This window comes from Eubalaena glacialis, chromosome 4, assembly GCF_028564815.1.
Source record: "Eubalaena glacialis isolate mEubGla1 chromosome 4, mEubGla1.1.hap2.+ XY, whole genome shotgun sequence".
In the NCBI taxonomy this organism is placed as follows: domain Eukaryota; kingdom Metazoa; phylum Chordata; class Mammalia; order Artiodactyla; family Balaenidae; genus Eubalaena; species Eubalaena glacialis.
Window position 1 is genome coordinate 153,848,028 of NC_083719.1, and position 22,586 is coordinate 153,870,613.

At 39.3% G+C, this 22,586-nt stretch overlaps 1 protein-coding gene across 1 annotated transcript in view; it reads left to right on the forward strand.

Moving 5' to 3' along the window:
- The window catches only part of CREBRF (CREB3 regulatory factor), a 55,042-nt gene that overhangs the window by 9,132 nt on the left and 23,324 nt on the right, over positions 1–22,586 (forward strand). The window contains exons 2-4 of the mRNA XM_061188477.1: positions 15,547–15,744; positions 17,780–17,905; positions 19,374–20,460. Coding sequence (XP_061044460.1) covers positions 15,736–15,744; positions 17,780–17,905; positions 19,374–20,460 — 1,222 coding nt within the window. The 5' untranslated portion in view covers positions 15,547–15,735. The remainder of the gene's footprint in view (positions 1–15,546; positions 15,745–17,779; positions 17,906–19,373; positions 20,461–22,586) is intronic.

Here is a 22,586-nt window from a genome sequence, read left to right on the forward strand (position 1 = left end):
TGCGCCACAGCCTCTGTACCTCTATAGTCCTGAGCTGGTGGTTTATATAGCCCATTTCACACCAGGAAGGAATTCGAAGGGAATTTCAGAATTGTCTCTAGTATACATTCATGCTACTTGTGAAAAACATCAACTCTGAGAAGGGAGGGAGGAGACAATAAATTTTGAGGAAGGGTCCAGATCCCTGATAACAAGAGCACTGAAGTTGTTAGGGTATGTCCCCAGTGTCCTCTATGATGGATATTTCCCTGGAATCTTGCTGGACGGCTCAAGTGTGATCTCACGTGCACCGCTGTTTTTATGCTGCTACCTTTAATTGTACTGTTCCCTTTTCACATCTTGTAGATTTTTGCAGAACAGCTCAGAAAACGAAATGATTCTTTAAAACTCCAATGTTTAACCTGGATAAAGTACTTTGTCTTAGTTAAAAATGTGTGTGTATGAGGGAGAGAGAGAGAGCGTGAAAGAGGAAGAGAATAGTACAACATGTATTAGTCCAGGGGCTTCCCTGGCAGTCCAGTGGTTAAGACTCCGTGCTCCCAATGCAGTGGACGTGGTTTGATCCTTGGTCAGGGAACTAAGATCCCACATGCTGCGTGGCGTGGCCAAATAAAATAAAATTAAAAAAAAAATGTATTAGTCCAGTGCCTGGATTCAGTTGGTTTAAATAAGTTTTAATCCTACTCTTTCCGCTACCCTCTCCTCCGTAGACAAAAATTATTTCAGGTCTTTAAAATTGACTGAAATTCAAACACTACTGTTCCTGGAAATTTAAAAGAAAATTCAGGAGTACAGTGTTAAATATTTTTACTATACGATACTACAGGGGTTCAAGACTCAAATTAACAAGCCTGTACAAGATACTTTGGAGCACTTAAAAGATAATAAATATGTACTGAATGACTGACTTCTTTGTGATGTACTCTTTCTACATGAAGAACGTCGCACCTCTTGACTCCTTATCCAGAATGACCTGTGGTCTTAGGAGATTTCCTATTTGCTGTCAGTCAACTCTTGTCTGCATACCTGTGCTGGGCATAGCATTGCTTTTGGCACTGTAGTGAAACAGACATGAGATGTAATGGTCATTCTCAAAAATTTTACAATCTCTGGTAGAAGAGGCAAGGGGTTGGGGAGGAGAAAGAGGAAAAATGTTATGGGCAAAGGCATGAAAAGCTGGAGTCTCACTGCTGGACATCTTTAGTAGAGTGAAGTGGGATTGTAAGTACTTCAAGGATTTGGGGGAAAATTTTAAGACCAAATACTAATGTTATATTTATCAAAGAGTAGTGGAAGATGGGGTTGGAAAGATAGTTTCCTTGTGTCTGAGTATTTTGAATATTATCCAAGAGATAACGGGAGTTACTAAAAACTTACGAACACAGTGCTAATATGATGTGGTAGTTTAGGGAAAATAATTTTATAATGGGGCATAAGAACTGGAGAGAGGGAGAGGCTGGAAGCAAGAAGATATGCAGGGCAAATATTGGGATGGTGAATAGAAAATGATGAGGTCCAAGCAAGGGTTGAGAAGGTGGGAAAGGCAAAGTCAGACAGGTACATGCATGCTCTGTACAAGGTAAGTCGTCAGTGTATTTTTGATAAAGAGACTGGCATGATTTAATAACAAAGCAAGTGGGGAGGAGGAAGGAAAGAGTCAAGGCTGAGATCAGTGTTACATGCCTGGATGTCTGAGAGTGATGATACTATTGGCAGAATAGGAATGTTTGGGTGGGGAGGTGGCATGTTGTGTCCGAGGTCATGGGATGCGAGTGATCCAGGGAAATACCTGGATCTCAGATGGTAGGGATAGTGCACTGGTGTGTTTAGGATGAAGAGGTAGATTCGGGAGTCCTCTAGAGATGACTTTTGAGGCACTGAGAGTAGAGATGGTCTTTGTGATGATAGGTTTGCACAGAGGCATCCATTTACTGGATGACCTTGGACAACTCTTGTCCTTGCTGAACTTCTTAAATTAATGTACAAGTGGTTAGACAGAGGGTGGGGGGGTGCTAATAATGCTAATACTAACCCTAATTACTTCACCAGGTTTTGTTAAATGACAAGGTATAGCAGTGTTTCTGTAATCTGTAAACAGTTACATCAAATATAAACTGTGAATATTTGTTGCCAAGAGTAATCAAAGGTGGCTGGGGTTAGAAATGCATTCTTTGGTTCTATCTAAAACTGTCTCATGCTCTTATTCTTGTGTTTTGAACAACTTACTTGGCAGGTATCAAGGCTGCAGAAAGCCCCTACTAGTATCTTAACCATCAGTAGTTTTCAGCAATAAAAACTCTTCCCATTCACCTCATGCTGATCTAGAAAGCTGCTTTAATGATCTTTCTTATTGGTTCCCAAAGTGGTTTAAATAAGCTCTTGTGTGTTGTCTCTGTAGCCCAAAGATTAATGTTGGGCCAAAGCCTTTGGAAAAGAATGGAATAAAATTCTCTGAGAGGGCTTGTGTCTTTATCTAAGACAGCATTCCAAGGAGAGATCACTTTTGAGATTTAGTATATTTTCTTAGCTCCTCAGGATCCTCAGGAAAATGTGGTTTTAATTATTTAACTAAAATATTGTGGCCAACCTAATTTACCCCCTTATTTTTTAAACTCTGAGTGTGAGGATAAAAGGAGACTATTGGGTTGACCCAGGGATAAAGAGTTCACAAGGTGTTATGGCAGAAGGATCCATATCCCGATTGTATTAACATCTAATTAGGATAACCATCTAGATTGAAATTTACTTGTTTTTCAAATTTTGGAGTCTAGAGAACTGCTGTTGAAGGGCAGAGAGTAGCGATTTGTCTGCAGTTATGTTCACAGGATGTATATTACATGATGAAGGGAGAACGCAGCCCCCGCCTTTTCTCCAATGCGTTCCTTGCATAGTCAGTCTCTTCCTCCTCAACGGTTTGGAGATTTGGGGATCTCTGATTTCTACTGTACCATGAAACAGGTAGTGGCTTGATTTAGTAAGCATCTGAAGGTTTGTTTTGTTCAACTCTTGCTAAGTAGTTTTCAGAAGGAAAGGAATTGTTGAGTGGGACATTTGAAGTATAGCAGTTTGGATGGAGTGTGTGGGGGTCCTTCCTCCTTCCCTCCCCCCTTCCCTTTCTTTCATCTTGGGGATTAAATTTCAGGAGAAATGACTGATTTAAATTAGGGGTCAGGACAATTACCACCTACAGAGAGAGAACCCAAGAACTCTGCCACCTGAAAGAAATGATGAACATGAACCAGCAGAGTTTAGGAAAGATCAAAATAAACCATGATATATAACAGTATAAATGTGTTGGCCTGTCTTACCACAAACATTTTTTTTTTTTTTTTTTTTAATTTCCTTGTGGTGAATTCCTTGGTGGTCCAGTGGTTAGGACTCCGTGCTTCCACTGCAGGGGGCACGGGTTCAATTCCTGGTCAGGGAACAAAAACAAAGATCCTGCAAGCCCTGCACGGCGTAGCCAAAAAAAATAATAATAAAAATTTTCCTTGTGGTAAAATAAACATAAAATTTGCCATTTAAACCATATTGTGTACAATTCAGTGGCATTAAGTGCATTGACAGTTTTGTATAACCATCACCACTGTTCTGAAATATCCAGAATATTTTCATCACCCCAAACAGAAACTGTACTCTCCCAGCCTCTGGTAACCTCTCTTCTCTTTCTGTTTCCATGAATTTGCCTATTCTGGTACTTCATATAAGTGGAATCATATAGTATTTGTCTTTTCTATCTGATTTATTTCATTTAGCATGATGTTTTCGAAGTTCATCCATGTTGTAGCATGTATCAGAATTTCATTCCTTTTTATTACTGGATGATGTTCCAATGTGTGTATATACCACATTTTGTTTATCTTTTCATCTGTCAGTGACCACTAGGGTTGTTTACACCTTTTGGCTATTGTGAATAATGCTGCTGTGAACATGGGTGTACACGTATCTGTTTGAGTTCCTGCTTTCGATTTCTTTGGGTATATATCCAGAAGCGGAATTGCTAGATCATATGTAATTCTGTGTTTAGCTTTTTGAGGAACTACTAAACTGTTTCTCAGCTGTATTGTTTTACATTCCCACCAGCAATGCACAAGGTTTCTGATTTTTCCATATCCTCACCAACACTTGTTATTTTCTCTTATTTGGATGATAGCCATCCTGATGGGTATGTCAAAAAATTTTAACATCTACTCTGATGATTCAGAAGTGCTGCTTACTATTGTGAGGAACCAGTTCCCTCAAGATAGTAAAAGGGAGCAGTGGCCTAAGGCAGTGACATATAAAAGAGGAGCTGCAGGGATTCTAGCCATCATATGCAGTATCTGCTTTTGCATAGACATTTTTATTTATAAAGCAGTTTATATTTTTCTTGATGTCAACCTTTTTTTTTGTAAAATATGTGGACTCTTAGGGATCAGCTGAAACCCTCAGATTTGGAAGGGGCACAATTTAGGAGCCCTGGGATATGTGTGAGCTGCCTGGGCCACACCAGTCAGCTCTTGGATTTGGCTTTTAAAGTTTGGATTAGTGTTGTGAGCAGTCCCGGGGATGAACCTTTGTAAGAAGTCCTTTGACCTTTCCTATCATTTTACTTGACCTTTTGCCTTGCCTAATGTACATAGTAAGCCTCAACATATTTTCAAACGGAGAACCAAAAAAACGTAGGGTAGGACCTGGTGGAAAGGGCTATGAAAGAGTTTGAAGCTGTGGCTCTCTTCAGGTGGTACCACCATTGCTGCTCATAAATAAATCATTTGCCCCATCTCATTGCTTTAGAGAGGTAGTTCTCCGTTACTTCAGTGTCTTCCTGCCCCTAGGAGCTGTTGTTGAAGAGTTTTGAATGAGCCCAGGTACAGAAAATCTATTGGTAAATATTGTTTGTGGTGGACCACAGTCTTCTCTCCCTTGAAAGGCTCACAAAACTGTATTGGGACTGGTGAGCCAGAGCTGTGAATAAGAAAGTAGTAACTAGGGGAATTAATTTAGCCTTTCCCCTAGCTGTCGTCGTTGGGTTTTTGTTTTTTCGGAATAACTACCAGTCCTTGAGGTCAGCTTGAGGGCAGGGTGGAGGATTTTTTGATCAAATAAGTTTGAGAAATGAGATCTGCTCTGTTCACCTATTGGGGATTTATAATGCACATTAGCACCTAGCATCTTAAAAGTTTCCAAGAAATTCTGCAAAAAGGCAGTATAACAGTTTGGTTAACGTGGTGCTTTCCTAACCTCACAACCCTTTTGTTGAGTAACCATTTAACATTCCTAGGGACAAATATTCCTCAGGTCACACTGGGAAATTAGATCATTAACTTTTTATGTATTTTAATATCAAAAACTTTGAATAAAATATGGATATTCTTGAGCCCACAGAAGTATGAAGGCATCCCCAAAAAGCATGTTGTTACACCTTCCTCCTCAGTGTCACTTGGCCATCTAAGTATTAATGTGCCTTTTGTATATGGCTCCCTGGTATAGGAGGTAGTTTTTTTTGTTTGTTTGTTTGTTTTAATTCATTTATATATTTATTTTTGGCTGCGTTGGGTCTTCATTGCTGCACGCGGGCTTTCTCTGGTTGCGGTGAGCGAGGACTACTCTTCATTGCGGTGCACGGGCTTCTCATTGCATTGGCTTCTCTTGTTGCAGAGCACGGGCTCCAGGCGTGCGGGCTTCAGTAGTTGTGCCACGCTGGCTCTAGAGTGCAGGCTCAGTAGCTGTGGCGCACGGGCTTAGTTGCTCCGCGGCATGTGGGATCTTCCCGGACCAGGGCTCGAACCTGTGTCCCCTGCATTGGCAGGCGGATTCTTAACCACTGCACCACCAGGGAAGCCCTAGGAGGTAGTTTTGGAGCAGTGTGTCATTATGGAAGATTCTGTGTAATGGTAACTGCTGTAGAAGTCCTTATTCTTTTTCCCTTCCACTTTTGGGTGGGGAATTTTGCTCTTCTTGGTTGTTTCACAATAAATGTTTGGAACAGTACCAAGCATTTCTGGAAAATGGGTGCAAAATGTTGAGGATGAGGATAGTTGGTGTTGTGGCCTTTAGTCATTAGTTTTAGAGACTGGGAGAGTTTATCACTGAAAGGAGGTTCTACTGCTTGGGGTAGAATTGGCCCTCCCCCATCCTGTTTGCTGCCACCTAAGAGACTAGGAGAAGCAACTAAGGACCTTTATCCCAGGAGAACGAGCTCAACCCTCTATATGGTGGATACCCTCTTTTTGGGAATTGGTGTCTTTAAAATGTGCAGCTTTGTTGCCAACAGCTGTCACAGATGTTGAGTTTTTGAGCTGGAATAGCTGTGGGAGAAAAGAATGTGTTGGCAAAATACACCTATTGATAATAATCACCTTTCAGGTTTAGTTCATTGCTACATCCTAATTTAATATTTCATTCAATTCTCATAACACCTCTACTACATAGTTAAGGGATAATAATTGTGATTCCTCAGTCTGGGAGCTAAAGCATGCATTTAACTAACTTGCTCTAATTCATAAGGCCGTTTAGTTTTTGGTTTTTTTTTTTTTATTCAAGTATAGTTAATCTACAATGTTGTGTTAGTTTCAGGTGTACAGCAAAGTGATTCAGTTATACGTGTATATATAATATTCTTTTTCAGATTCTTTTCCCTTATAGGTTATTACAAGATATTGAGTATCGTTCCCTGTGCTATACAGTAGGTCCTTGTTGGTTATCGCCTTTATATATAATAGTGTATATGTTAATCCCAAACTGCTAATTCATCTACCCCACCCCCTGCTATCCCCTTTCATGACCATAAGTTTGTTTTCTATGTCTGAGTTTCTGTTTTGTAAATAAGTTCATTTGTGTCATTTTTTTAGATTCCACAAATAAGTGATGATCATATGGTATTTTTTTCTCTGTGACTTACTTCACTTAATATGATAATCTCTAGGTCCATCCATGATGCTGCAAATGGCATTATTTCATTCTTTTTTATGGCTGATTAATACTCCATTGTGTGTGTGTGTATATATATATATATACACACACCACATCTTTATCCATTCCTCTGTCAGTGTATATTTAGGTTGCCTTCATGTCTTGGCTACGGTAAATAGTGCTGCAGTGGACATTGGGGTGCATGTATGTTTTCAAATTAGAGTCTTCTCCAGATATATGCCCAGGAGTGGGACTGCTGGATCATATAGTAACCCTATTTTTAGTTTTTTAAGGAACCTCCATGCTGTTCTCCATAGTGGTTGCACCTATTTACACTCCCACTAACAGTGTAGGAAGGTTCCTTTTTCTCCACACCCTCTCCCTTATTATTTGTAGACTTTTTAATGATAGTCATTCTGACTGGTGAGAGGTAACACCTTATTGTAGTTTTGATATGCATTTCTGTAATAATCAGTGATATTGAGTGTCTTTTCATGTGCCTCTTGGCCATCTGTCTGTCCTCTTTGGAGAAATGTCTGTTTAGATCTTCTGCCTGTTTTTTCACTGGGTTGTTTGTTTTTTGGATATTAAGCTGTATGAGCTGTTTGTATATTTTGGAAATTAATCCTTAGTCGATGGCATCATTTGCAAATATTTTCTCCCAGTTCATAGGTTGTCTTTTCGTTTTGTTTATGGTTTTCCTTTGCTATGCAGAAGCTTCTAAATGTAATTAGGTCCCATTTGTTTATTTTTGTTTTCATTTCCATTACTCTAGGAGACAGAGCCAAAAAAGTATCACTGCAATTTATGTCAAACAGTGTTCTGCCTATGTTTTCCTCTAGGGGTTTTATAGTATCCAGTCTTACATTTAGGTCCTTAATCCATTTTGAGTTTATTTTTGTGCATGGTTTTTAGAGAATGTTCTAATTTCATTCTTTTACATATAGCTGTCCAGTTTTCCCAGCACCACTTATTGAAGAGACTGTCTTTTCGTCCATTGTATATTCTTGCCTCCTTTGTCATAGATTAATTGACCATAAGTGCGTGGGTTTATTTCTGGGCTTTCTGTCCTGTTCCATTAATCTATGTATCTGTTTTTTTTTTGCGAGTACCAAACTGTTTGATGACTGTAGCTTTGTAGTGTAGTCTGAAGCCAGGGAGCATGATTCCTCCAGCTCCATTCTTCTTTCTCAAGATTGTTTTGGCTATTTGGGGTATTCTGTGTGTCCATACAAATTAAAAAAATTTTTGTTCCAGTTCTGTGAAAAATGCCATTGGTAATTTGATAGGGACTGCATTGAATTCTGTAGATTGCTTTGGTACTATGGTCATTTTAACAACACTGATGCTTCCGATACAAGAACACTGTATATGTTTTCATCTCTTTGTATCATCATCAGTGTCTTATAGTTTTTGGAGTACAGGTCTTTTGCCTCCTTGGGTAGGTTTATTCCTAGGTATTTTATTCTTTTTGATGGGATGGTAAATGGGATTGTTTCCTTAATTTCTCTTTCTGATATTTCTTTGTTAGTGTATAGAAATGCAACAGATATCTGTATATTAATTTTGTATCCAGCAACTTTACCAAATTCACTGATGAGCTCTAGTAGTTTTCTGGTAGCATCTTTAGGATTTTCTATGTATCTGCATATGTATCTGTATCTTCATGTCATCTGCAGACAGTGAAAGCTTTACTTCTTTTCCAATTTGGATTCCTTTTATTTCTTTTCTTTTTTTTTTCTTCCTCATTGCTGTGGCTAGGGCTTCCAAAACTATGTTGAATAAAAGTGGTGAGAGTGGGCATCCTTGTCTTGTTCCTGATCTTAGAGGAAATGCTTTCAACTTTTCACCATTGAGTATGATGTTAGATGTGGATTTGTCATATATGGCCTTTATTATGTTGAGGTTTGTTCCCACTATGCCCACTTTCTGAAGAGTTCTTATCATAAATGGATGTTGAATTTTATCAAAAGCTTTTTCTGCATCTACTGAGATGATCATATGGTTTTTATTCAGTTTGTTAATGTGGTGTATCACACTGAATTAATTTGTGGATATTGAAAAATCCTTGCATCCCTGGGATAAGTCCCACTTGATCATGGTGTATGATCCTTTTAATGTATTGTTGGACTTCGTTTGCTACTATTTTGTTGAGGATTTTTGCGTCTATGTTCATCGGTGATACTGGCCTGTAATTTTATTTTTTTGTGATATCTTTGTCTGGTTTTGGTATCAGGGTAACAGTGGCCTCATAGAATGAGTTTGGAAGTGTTCCTTCCTCTGCAATTTTTTTGAATAGTTTCAGAAGGGTAAGTGTTAACTCTTCTCTTAATGTTTGGTAGAATTTGCTTGTGAAGCCATCTGGTCCTGGACTTTTGCTTGTTGGGAGTTTTTTAACTAGTGATTCAATTTCAGTACTGGTAATTAGTCTGTTCATATTTTCTATTTCTGCCTGGTTCAGTTTTAGGAAATTGTACCTTTCTAAGAATTTGTACATTTCTTCTAGGTTGTCCATTCTATTGGTGTACAGTTGCTCATAGTCGTCTCTTATCCTTTGTATTTTTGTGGTGTTGGTTGTAACTTTTCCTTTTTCATTTCTGACTTTATTGATTTGGGCCCTCTCCTTTTTTTCTTTTTCTTTTTCTTTTTAAAAATTCATTAATTTATGGCTGTTTAGGGTCTTTGTTGCTGCGTGTGGACTTGCTCTAGTTGCCTCGAGTGGGGGCTACTCTTCGTTGCAGTGCGTGGGCTTCTCAGTGTGGTAACTTCTCTTGTTGCGGAGCATGGGGTCTAGGTGCGTGGCTTCAGTAGTTGTGGCACATGGGCTCAGTAGTTGTGGCTCGCGGGCTCTAGAGCACAGGCTCAGTAGTTGTGGCGCACAGGCTTAGTTGCTCCACGGTGTGTGGGATCTTCCCAGACCAGGGCTTGAACCCGTGTCCCCTGCGTTGGCAGGTGGATTCTTAACCACTGTGCTTCCAGGGAAGTCCCTCCCTTTTTTCTTGATGAGTCTGGCCAAAGGTTTATCAATTTTGTTCATCTTTTCAAAGAACCAGCTTTTAGTTTGTTGGTCTTTTCTATTGTTTTTTTAGTCTCTATTTCACTTATTTCTTCTGATCTTTATGAGTTCTTTCCTTCTACTAACTTTGAGTTTTGTTTGTTCTTCTTTAGTTGCTTTAGGCATAAAGTTAGGTGGTTTATTTGAGATTTTTCTTGTTTCCTGAAGTAAGCTTTATTGCTATAAACTTCCCTTTTAGTATTACTTTTGCTGCATCTCATAGGTTTTGGATTGTTATGTTTTCATTTTCATTTGTCTCTAGGTATTTTTTTATTTCCTCTTTGATTTCTTCAGTGATCCATTGGTTGTTTAGTAGTGTATTGTTTAACCTCCACGTGTTTGTGTTTTTTGCAGTTTTTTTCATGTAGTTGATTTCTGGCCTCATAGTCTTGTGGTCAGAAAAGATGCTTGATGCAGTTTCAGTTCTCTTAAATTTACAGAGGCTTGCTTTGTTGCCCAGCGTGTGATCTGTCCTGGAGAATGTTGCATGTGCACTTGAGAAGAATGTGTATTCTGCTGCTTTTGGATGGAATGCCCTATAAATATCAACTAAGTCCATCTGGTCTAATGTGCCATTTAAGGCCTGTGTTTCCTTATTGCTTTTTTGTCTGGATGATCTATCCATTGATGTAAGTGGGGTGTTAAAGTCCCCCACTGTTGTGTTACTGTCAATTTCTTCTCTTATGTCTGTTAACAGTTGCCTTATATATTGAGGTGCTCCTATGTAGGGTGCATATATATTTACAATTGTTATATCTTCTTCTTGGATTGATCCTTTGACCATTATGTAGTGTCCTTCTTTGTCTCTTATAACAGTCTTTATTTTAAAGTCTGTTTTGCCTGATGTAAGTATTGCAACTTTGGCTTTCTTTTGAGTTCCATTAGCATGGAATACCTTTTTCCATCCCCTCACTTTCAGTCTGTATGTGTCTCTAGATCTGAAGTGAGTCTCTTGTAGGCAGCAAATATATGGGTCTTGTTTTTGTATCCATTCAGCCAGTATGTGTCTTTTGGTTGGAGCATTTAGTTCATTTACATTTAAGGTAGTTATCGATATGTATGTTCCTATTGCCATTTTGTTAATTGTTTTGGATTTGTTTTTGTAGGTTTTTCCCCCCATTCTTTGTTTTCTTGTTGTGATTTGGTGACTAACTTTAGTGTTATGTTTGGATTTCTTTTTTTGTTTTGCATGTATATCTATTATGCATTTTTGTTTTGCGGTTACCATGAAGTTTTTGTATAGGAGTCTATACTTATACGTGCTTATTTTAAGTTGCTGATCTCTTAATTTCAAACGCATTTTAGATACCCTGAATTTGTATTCTCCTCCCCTGATGATTACTGTTTTTGATTTTATATTTTACATCTAATTGTTTTGTGTATCCCTTAACTGCTTATTGTTGGATACAAATGATTTTACTACTTTTTTAAAAATTTGTTTATTTATTTATTTATTTATTTTGGGCTGCATTGGGTCTTCGTTACTGTGCACGGGCTTTCTCTAGTTGTGGCGACCAGGGGCTACTTTTCGTTGCGGTGCACAGCCTTCTCAGTGCGGTGGCTTCTCTTGTTGCAGAGCATGGGCGCTAGGCACACAGGCTTCGTAGTTGTGGCGCACGGGCTTAGTTGCTCCGCGGCACATGGGATCTTCCTGGACCAGGGCTCGAACCCATGTCCCCTGCATTGGCAGGCGGATTCTTAACCACTGCACCACCAGGGAAGTCCAGATTTTACTACTTTTATCTTTTAACCTCCCTACTAGCTTTGTGTGTGGATGATTTCCTACCTTTATTGTATGTTTGCCTTTCTCAGTGAGATTTTCTGTTTTGTAATTTTCTTGTTTCTAGTTGTGGTCTTTTCTTTTCCACCTAGAGCAGTCCCTTTAGCATTTGTTGTAAAGCTGGTTTGGTGGTGCTGAAATCTTTTAGCTTTTTCTTGTCTGTAAAGCTTTTGACTTCTGTATCCAAATTGAAAGAGAGCCTTGCTAGGTAGAGTATTCTTGGTTGTAGGTTTTTCTCTTTCATCACTTTAAGTATATTGTGCCACTCCCTTCTGGCCTGCAGAGTTTCTGCTGAAAAATCAGCTGATAGCCTTATGTGAGTTCTCCTGTTTGTTATTTGTTGCTTTTCCCTTGTTGCTTTTAATATTCTCTCTTTATATTTAATTTTTGTCCTTTTGATTACAGTGTGTCGTGGTGTATTCCCCTGTGGATTAATTCTGTATGGGACTCTGCACTTCCTGGACTTGGGCGACTATTTCCTTTCCCAGGTTAGGGAAGTTTTCAGCTATTATCTCTTGAAATATTTTCTCAGGTCCTTTCTCTCTCTCTTCTTCTTCTGGGACCCCTATAATGTGAATATTAGCATGCTTGACGTTGTCCCAGAGGTCTCAAGCTGTCCTCATTTCTTTTCATTCTTTTTTCTTTTTTTGGTTTGGCAGCAGTGATTTCCACTACTCTGTATTCCAGCTCACGGATCCATTCTTCTCCTTCATTTAGTCTACTGTTGGTTCCTTTTAGTGTGTTTTTCATTTCAGTTATTGTGTTCTTTAATTTTGTTTGTTTCCCTGGTGGGTGAGATTGGTCCAGGGGCTTGTGCAGGCTTCCTGGTAGGAGGGGCCCATGCCTGCCTCCTGGTAGGTGGAGCTGGGTCTTGGTGTTCTGGTGGGCAGGGCCATGTTTAGGGCTGTGTTTAGAGGCAGCTGTGGACAGGAAGTCTTTAGGCAAGCTGTCTGCTGACGGGTAGGGCTGTGTCCACACCCAGTTTGTTGCTTGGCCTGAGGTATCCCAGCACTGGAGCCTACAGGCTGTTGGGTGCGACCAGGTCTTGGTGCCAATATATTAGCCTCCCCCATGTATCTGCCACCAGTGTCTACGTCCCCAGGGTGGGCCACAGCTGCCCCCCACCTTCCCAGGAGACCCTGCAAGACCAACAGGTAGGTCTGGCCCAGGCTCCTGTGAAATTACTGCTTTTGTCTTTGGTCCTGGTGTGCGTGAGATTTTGTGTGCCCTCTTTAAGAATGAAGTCTTATTTCATGCTGTGGAGCTTCTGCAATCAAGCCCCGCTGGCCCTCAAAGCTAAATGCTCTAGGGGCTCCTCTTCCTGTTGCCACACCCCCAGACTGGGGGCCCTGATATGGGGCTCAGAACTCTTACTCCTGTGGGGAGACCTCTATAATATAATTATTCTCCAGTTTGGGGTTCACCTACCTGGGGGATATGGGATTTGATTATATTGTAAGTCCACACCTCCTACCAGTCTCATGGTTCTATCTTTATGTCTTTAGCTGTAGAGGATCTTTTCTGGTAGGTTTCAGTCTTTTTCAACAATGATTGTTCTGCAGATTGTTGTGATTTTGGTGTGCTTGTGAGAGTTGATGAGCTTAAGGTCCTTCTACTTCGCCATCTTGGCCACTCTCCTATTTAGTTTTAATTATGGAATCAAAACTGGAATCCAGGTCTCTTGTCCTCCAAACAAGTGCTCTTTTTGCTAACTGCATTGACAAATTTGTTTCCATGCCAAGTGTTTAAAATAATGTTTTACATAAATATTTGTATTTGTATGGAAGTTTTATGGCTTAGAAAATTTGGTAGCCAGGAGTAATATTATTTTCTTCATATAGATGAGAAAAATGAGTCTTAGAAAGATTGACCTACCCAATATTGTAGAGTTTGCAAGTGAGAGCAGTGACTAGAACTTAGCCCTTTTCTGTCCAGTGTTTTCCTGATAAACCAAGCTGTTGGTACATGGTGTCTATAGTGGTTGCCAATAAACATATGCCAAAGTATATATGTAGAAGAGAACTCAATCTCTTCTTGATTCTTCAACCCTGTTGCTAGAAAGGATAAGTTTCAGGTTTTAAAGAGTATCAAACTTTTCTCCCAGATCCAAGGTTATAGACCAGGATTATACTAGTCCACTTTGTTGAATGCATCTCTTGAATAATTTGGTTTTGGGGGGGGGGGTCTAAGTAATAGGTCTGGAAAAGGCAACTGACCTTGTTTCTCACAGGAATCATGGGAAGAGTTAGGACTGAGAGTATGTGTCAGCAGTATGTCCAAGGAGGAATTGGGCCAGAACTAGCCTTTGGCACAAGCAGGCATCAGTCCATTTAAACTGTAGCACTGGATTGAGACACATAGTTAATTCTGTTTCTGGGCCCAGGTTGGGCACTTGAGGGTGTTTCCTAGGCTAGAACAGTGCACTGAGAATGACAGCCCACTAGAGGGAAGAGCCCAGCAAAGATCTAGGAAATGCAGATGATAGTCAATTTATTAATCTAATTGAGTAGAACAATTATCGCGTCCTTGTTGACTCTCTCTTATTCGTTCAGCAAGAGGTCTCTGAAATTGATGTAATGTATCACTCTACAGGTCTAGGCCAGAGAATGTGTTAACTACAGAGGGCAGCGTAGCTTAAATTGGCTCTTTACATCAGTCTAAGAAATGATACTGCATCTAGAATGAATAAGAGCAAGGAGTTCAGTTTAAAGCAGAGGTTCTCAGATTTTAGAGAGGAGGAGAATCACCCTGAGGGCTTGTTAAAACACATTACTGGGCTCTACTCTCAGAATTTCTGCTTTAGTAGGTCTGGTCTGGAGCCCAAGAATTGCATTAGTAACAGATTTCCAGGTTGATGCTGATGCTGCTGGTCCTGGGATCACACTTTGAGGACCACTTATCTAGGAAGAGATGATGAAGTGGGTATAGCTGTTTAGTTCTTCTTGATTAAAGACTTCACAGAGGAGGGAAAGGGGAACTAACCTGTCAGTTTCTACCACAGTCAAGACCCTGTGCCAGGTGACTTGCAGTCATTTAATTTAACCCTTGAAACCACTCTGCAAAGTAGTCCTTATCCCTGTTTCCCCTCTCAAGATACACATGTTCAGAGCTTACTGGAATAATTCTTACTTCAAGGACAGATTTCACTTATAACTCAAAGAATAATGTTGCATATACCGTTATGAACATGATTTTATGTAATGTAGAGGATATGTTAAATTCTGTTATTGGTGATACATATTCATTGCTCTTCTTGTAGATTTATGAGAGATATAAAATGTAGGTTCACTTAGCGGTAATGATTATACAGTAGATGGAATTGCTGAGACGTTATGTTTTCTCATACGAAACATGAAGCGAATGGGAGGTTTATTTTAACATTAAGTAAAATACATTTTTAGATCACAGGGAAGATGGGCCTGTGTTAATTTTTTTTTTTTTCTTTTGGCCGTGCCACGGGGCATGTAGGATCTTAGTTCCCCAACCAGAGAATCGAACCTGCGCCCCCTGCATTGGAAGCATGGAGTCTTAACCACTGGACTGCCAGGGAAGTCCCAGGCTTATGTTAATTTTGTCAGCGTTTTTTTTTTTTTTTTTTTTTTTTTATAGTGCCAGTTGGTTATTGACCAGTCCTATTGTAGAAACAAATAAAGGGAGGGATGGTGAATTTCAGAATAGGTGGTACTAAAAAATGGCCAAATTCTTGATAGTACAATCACAGTACTTATTCCTTTAAAGTGTTCTTTGTTAATGTTATTTTTGAAAGGTCAACTTGTTTTTAGTGGTTTTCAGTGAAGTTACTTTGTGTTGTTGACAGATTCGCACAGAATTATTAAAAAAAAAAACAACAGTGATCCAAGCAGTTGAATTGAAGGCATTCTGGGAAACCTGCTGTTTATTGTGAAAATCATCTTTGATCTTGAAATTAAAAGTAAAGCTGGAAAGGAATTTACAAACGAGAAAAAAAAGAAGTTTGGGATCGGACTCACAGGATCTGGGCTTGGAAATGCCTCAGGTAAGGTGCAGAGTTTTATATTTTCCCACTGCAGTTGGTTCAGTAAGTTCTCTGAATCTTAACACAACTTGCTATACTATCTTTTAAAGACATTTTGCTTCTGATCTCAACTGGTTTTGAATACATGTCCTTCCTTTGCTATAGCTTTGAAATTTAGTGAGGTTGACACAGAGAACAATGTGAAGAAAAAGGTGGTTAGAAGGTAGCAGAGGTGCTGGCTTTTATGGGGGCTAAACCAACTCCCCTGAAAATTAATCTGCCACAGAAAGCCCATTTCCATCCCCTCTATCTTCTTCTAGTTTCCCAATTGTTCCTTTCCCTTCATGCCCATTGAATTCAGTTAGGAGGAAATGGTGAGGGACTTCAGCCTTTCTCTCTTTCACACACGAACACACACACACACACACACACACACACACACACACACACATACATATACATATATACCTCTACCTCCCACAAAACGTGTCTAAGGATGACTGTATCTATTTATATTATGGTAACTATTTTGAATTGCTCAGTTCTGGTTTGAGGCAATCACTGAAACAATAAATGAAGTCCTGTTAGTCCCTATTCTGCATATCCAAACTTCTTCCCTTCCCCCTCCAGTGGTTAGGTCTTATCTCTCCCGTTTTTATGCTGGGGAGAAACCTAGAAATAATGAGAAGGCAGGGACTCTAAGGTGGCTTTATGTGGGGCCAGGCAGAACTGTGCCTCGAGCACGGGAAATCAGCAACTTGCCGAGATGGTCCAGTGATTTGGAGGCAAGCAGCAGAGGCAAAGAAAGGGGGTTTGCTAGCTGGTAGTAAAAAGACCAGTGGCCTCCCTCCACCCCAACCACTATACCAAGTGGACTGCAGATACCCATTTTGAGTTCTTTCCCATTCAAAGTTTCATTCGCTATTTATTGAATACTTGAATTTAGGTCTATAAAACACTTACTTTGAGCTTGCAACCTGGCAAGCTTGCAGAAAATTAGAGAAAGAAAAGAATGGGATGGGAAGTACCCATGAAGGAAAACATGGTGAAAGAGTGTGTGAAAAGGGGTTAGTCTGTGGTAGGTAGAAGGTATATGAATAGAGAAATATAAGCAAGTAGACTAATATAATTTTTAAAGTTTTGCCAGAAACTTGCAAGAGAAGAACAAAAAGGCGAACAGGGAATTTGTATTCTTTCCCATCTTCTTCTTTTATACAAGTTAGATTTCAAAGTGAGGACTTAGACTTGTTTGGGTCACTTTAGTAGTCCTAGCCCGAACTTCACTCTGAAGTGATTTGTTTAGACCTTGAAATGGTAAAGGGGGGATGACGAGAAAAGAAGGAACATCAACTCTGGGTGCCAAGTCTTTTTTTCTCCCTTTCTTATTTATCATAGAAATTGTGCCCTTCTCAGGGATCAGGATTAAGGCTACTGAGTTCATGCCCCAGTTACTGGCCTCACTCTGCAGATTTTTTGATATTTGGCTGATCCTGTCTCCATCACGTTCCTGGAGGCATTTGTTGGACTAGAGATGCCCAAATGGTCTTCCACTTGTTTTGGGAAATAAGACATTGAACTCATTTAGGAGTATAGAGACTGTCTTGCTATCTCATTTAGGAGTATAGAGACTGTCTTGCTACCTCTGCAGACCCCAAGAAATGGCACGGGATTCTCCACTTTCTGGAGTTAGAACAGCGAGTGTTGTTAGAGATGGATTTGAAGAAATGTTACATAGCTAATAAATAAAAGTACTCATTAGGTACTACATGCTGACTCTGGTGGCTAAATAAGCTTTAGTTTTTAGAAGTTAGGTATAATTAACAATTTCCAGTCTATTCCTTTTCCAATGTTTGATGCATCTTAGTTATTTTCCTAATGTAAGTCCATAGTTTAATGTTAGTTAGATATTTTAAATGTACTAAAATTAAAAAGCAGGAAAAAATACAAAATAGTTTTGAAGATAATTATTTAGTAGGTGTGGGGGTGGGGCTTGTGTGTAATAAACTGGTCTCGAAGCAGTCATTAACTTTCCAAAATTAAAATCACTCTGTTGTAGCCTAGTGTAAGCGGAATGGATCCGCCTTTTGGGGATGCCTTTCGAAGCCACACCTTTTCAGAACAGACTCTGATGAGCACAGATCTCTTAGCAAACAGTTCAGATCCAGATTTCATGTATGAACTGGTAAGTAACATTTTCTTGGATTCTGCTTTAATCGATTTGAGGTAAAGGTGTTGTATACTTTTTTTATTTATAAATGTCTAAAAAGAAAAAATGATGTGATCAGGCCAAATTTTATTCTTGTCACTATCAGTCTGGTATTTTAGAAGGGTGTGTGAACCCATTGAAAATAGTGAGAGGAAAGGTTATCTAAATATCCTTTAGTTTTTGACGATGAAGATAGAAGCCGTCTTTTTAATATGCCCAACTGCTAAAGGATTTGCAGCTGGGATATTTAGGAATAATAACATTGAGCAAGGCAGATGACACAGAGAATGTGAGACAAAGGTAGCGATTCCAAGCAACATCTGAATATACTAATCATTTATTCTCGAGGTAAATAGACACTTAAGATTCTTAAGAAAAAGACTTTAAGAATAATTTAAATTACATGCAACTTAAGAAACACGGAGGTATATAAAAACTGGAAAACACAAATCCGTTAATTTGCTAAAAATTATTGAGTTGTACACTTAATAGAGGTGAATTTTGTGGTATGTAAACTATATTTCAATAAAGCTGTTAAAACACACAGAGACATACATGCAACCAAAAAAAAAAAAAAAAAACCAAAACCCCACAAACAAATGGAGAAATCAAAACAGAACAAAAACAAGCTGGAAAACTGAAAATTTCCTCATTTTATTCCTGAGCCTCCACCCACCAAACCTTCTCCCCAGAGATAATTACCACTAACAAAGTTTTTCTATGCATATATAAATATATGAATATTTAAAATTGGATGACATATCATTGATACAGAATTCTGTAACTTAACTCTTTTTAACATAAAAACGTGGTAAGTGGCGTTTCATCCTAGTACATTAGAGCTTAACTGCATTCCTTTTAATGGCTGCATAGTCTTACTGACATTTAAAAAATCATCTTTCTACTCATGAGGAGTATCATACTCATGAGGAGTTAACGTACTTTCCCATGCCCAAGAGTTGTTACCAGGTCTTACCAAAGATCTTATCTTTCTGTGGCTGAGTTGCACCTCTCTTTGGATTGCTCTTCACCTCTATGTTTAAATTCTCACTTAAGAAGACATATTCTGTGATGAAGGTAAGGCCTTCGTTATTTGCTTTATAACTGAAGCTTGTTTCTGAGAAGGTCCCAAAATCCTTCTAAGTTAAAGATCAGGAAATGTAAACTTTTTTTCGGGAAGAGTGTTTACAGTGAAGTTCAAGAGCCCTGAACCATACCTAAGTTTCTCAGGGGACATATTTTCCCTATTTTTTTTTTCCTTGCCCGAGGAAATGATATTAAATGGAATGGTAGAGTGTCATGTAAGTAGTCTTTATCGTAAAAGCAGACCAGAGGTTGAGTACTGATTTATCAATTTGATACATGAAAGTGAGTATGGAGGCAAATAACTCTTTCCTCAATTACGGTATGTGATTTTTTTTTTTTTTTTTTAAACCTTTCTCAGGATAGAGAGATGAACTACCAGCAAAATCCTAGAGACAACTTCCTTTCTTTGGAGGACTGCAAAGACATTGAAAATCTGGAGTCTTTCACAGATGTCCTGGATAACGAGGGTGCTTTAACCTCAAACTGGGAACAGTGGGATACATACTGTGAAGACTTAACGAAGTACACCAAACTAACCAGCTGTGACATCTGGGGAACAAAAGAAGTGGATTACTTGGGTCTTGATGACTTTTCTAGCCCTTACCAAGATGAAGAGGTCATAAGTAAAACTCCAACTTTGGCCCAGCTTAATAGTGAGGACTCTCAGTCTGTTTCTGATTCCCTTTATTACCCTGATTCACTTTTCAGTGTCAAACAAAATCCCTTGCCCTCATCATTCCCTGGTAAAAAGATCGCAAGCAGAGCAGCTGCTCCTGTGTGTTCTTCTAAGACTCTTCAGGCTGAGGTCCCTTTGTCAGACTGTGTCCAAAAAGCAAGTAAACCCACTTCAAGCACACAAATCGTGGTGAAGACCAACATGTATCATAATGAAAAAGTGAACTTTCATGTTGAATGTAAAGACTATGTGAAAAAGGCAAAGGTAAAGATCAACCCAGTGCAGCAGAGCCGGCCTCTATTGAGCCAGGTTCATGCAGATTCAGCAAAGGAGAACACCTGCTACTGTGGAGCTGTAGCCAAAAGACCAGAGAAAAAAGGGACGGAGCCTCTGCAGGGCCATGCCACTCCAGCTTTGCCTTTTAAAGAAACCCAGGAACTATTACTCAGTCCCCTGCCCCAGGAGGGGCCTGTGTCGATTGCAGCAGGAGAGAGTAGCAGCCTTTCTGCCAGCACATCGGTCTCAGATTCATCCCAGAAAAAAGAAGAGCACAATTATTCCCTTTTTGTCTCCGACAACTTGGGTGAACAGCCAACCAAATGCAGTCCTGAAGAAGACGAGGAGGACGAGGAAGATGTTGACGATGAGGACCATGATGAAGGATTTGGCAGCGAGCGTGAACTTTCTGAAAACGAGGAAGAGGAAGAAGAGGAAGAGGATTATGAAGATGACAAGGATGATGACATCAGTGACACTTTCTCTGAACCAGGTATTGTAGTGCTTGGAGGCTTACTGAATTGACTTTTTGCTACTCTCTTGAAATAGAAAGTTTTGCTGTGGATGCTTTCTTTGTCTTAGTCTGGGGATTAAATGACTTGGTATCTTGACTTGGATATGTAATTGCTTTTATCTATTCAAACAGCTCTAAAGTAATCACTCTTGCTCATGTGTAGTTCATATGCTGATTCCTCGAGGGCTTCTTCTTAATTTATCTTATGTTAAGTGATCTGATTTGTCACTCTCTTGAGCAGCTGTGCAAAGATGCCAAAATTGATTGGTTTAAAAAATATTCCTATTTCTGCATGTGTCCCTCTGTTATAATTGAGGTGTGTTTGGAGTCCCTAGAATGGTGAACCAAGCAATGATGGTTTATATTACTCATCCCTAATAACCAACAAAGCCTACTTAATGAATAATGTAAAAGAGAGCTTTTTCTTTGTGTCTGCTGCATCTTTCATTTGCACAGTATTTTTCCACTGAAGAAAAATACATGCTATAATTTAATGAGCATGAAGGAGTCTCTGCTCTATTTATATACAGTGCATATAAAAAAAAGGGAGAAAGAAAATGAAACCTGTGGGGAACTGATTCACTTCAGCATGTACATGGTTGGGCTCTTGCCACTGTTGGCTTGTGCAGTTTATTTATGAAAATGGTGTTGCCAAGTGGCACACAGTTAAATGCACAAAGAAGTGAAGATCTTCACATTTAAGCGTAAGTTATTTTCTTCAAAAATAATGTTGGTACTATAACTTCTACATAAAAGACCAAGTTATTAAGAGAAATATAAATTGTCAAAGAGAGCCCTTTCATTGTTGGAATTTCGGGCAGTATAAACATTGGTATTTAATTTTCAGAAAGGTTTTTCAGCCATAGTAGCTATATTGTAGCCAGTGAAGCATATTATTGCCCAGAGACTTTCCTCTTAGTGAAATCTTTCTATTGCACAAATGCTTAGATTTATGCATTTGATACAATTAAGTTGTTTGACTTGAGTGGATTTTCAAGTAAGGAAAATGTGGAGGAAAAGGGTTTATGCCTTTTCTTTGGTTTACTTTAGCACTCAGTATAGTCTAGACAGAACAATTGTCTTTTCTACTTAGCAGGAAAACTTTTCTCTCAACAAGTTAATGAAATCTGCTTTGAGGTGTTTCAAACTATCTCTGCAGTTAGCAGTAAGTTATATAGCTCCCTCCCATAGGGAGACCGGAGTGCTCTCCATGAGTGGTCCTTAAAACCTGACAGGTCAGTCCTATTGTTTTGAGTCCCATATTTAGAATTAGGGTAGGAGGGAAGGTAAGGGTTGAGACAAGGAGTGATAACTAGGGTGATAACTAGGAAGTGGAAAGTGTGGGGAAGAAAATGCCTTTACCAGCTGGTGCTAAAAGGAAGATATAAATCTGAGGGAGTCGGTAAATCCCACTTTCACCAAGCAAGGCAGGCAAGGACTATACTGTTTATTCCACTTCTGGTTGTAGTTTTGCTTTTCTTTGACTTTTTTTTTTTTTTGGTGGGATCTTAGTTCCCTGACCATGGATTGAATCTGGGCCTCGACAATGAGAGCGTGGAGTCCTAACCACTGGATTGCCAGGGAATTCCTGCTTTTCCTTGACTTTTAACTCCAGTTTAAGTTCATCCTTGATCTTTTGACTTGATTTCACGTGGATAAATGTGTTGAGAGATGAGTAGGTCCATGAAGAGAAACCACTTGATAAGTTGACCCTCATTTCCATTTTCTCAGCCTTTTGACTCTCGTCGGGGGTGGGGGGGAGAGCCCTGATTTGTGAGTTTGTTGGTGTTAAGCAACCAACAGTGCTTTAAACAGAGATGTGTTAGCTGGCATTTGGCAGGGTGAAGCCCTCCTCTTGGCACTATTTAACAATGCTAAATGTTTGGATGGCATTTAATTCACTCACTTCCAGTTGACTTGAAGTAAAACCTCTTTGGTTAGTATTACTTGGACACTTCTCACAAATGTCAACGAATGACATGCTTTATCCACAAATCAATGATATTTTATGGTATTTTGGGGGCTTATTCACATTTGCTAATGAAAATTTCCCTTCTTCTTGGAAGAAAGAGCTAAACAAGTGACTTTAAGAATACAAATGTGAG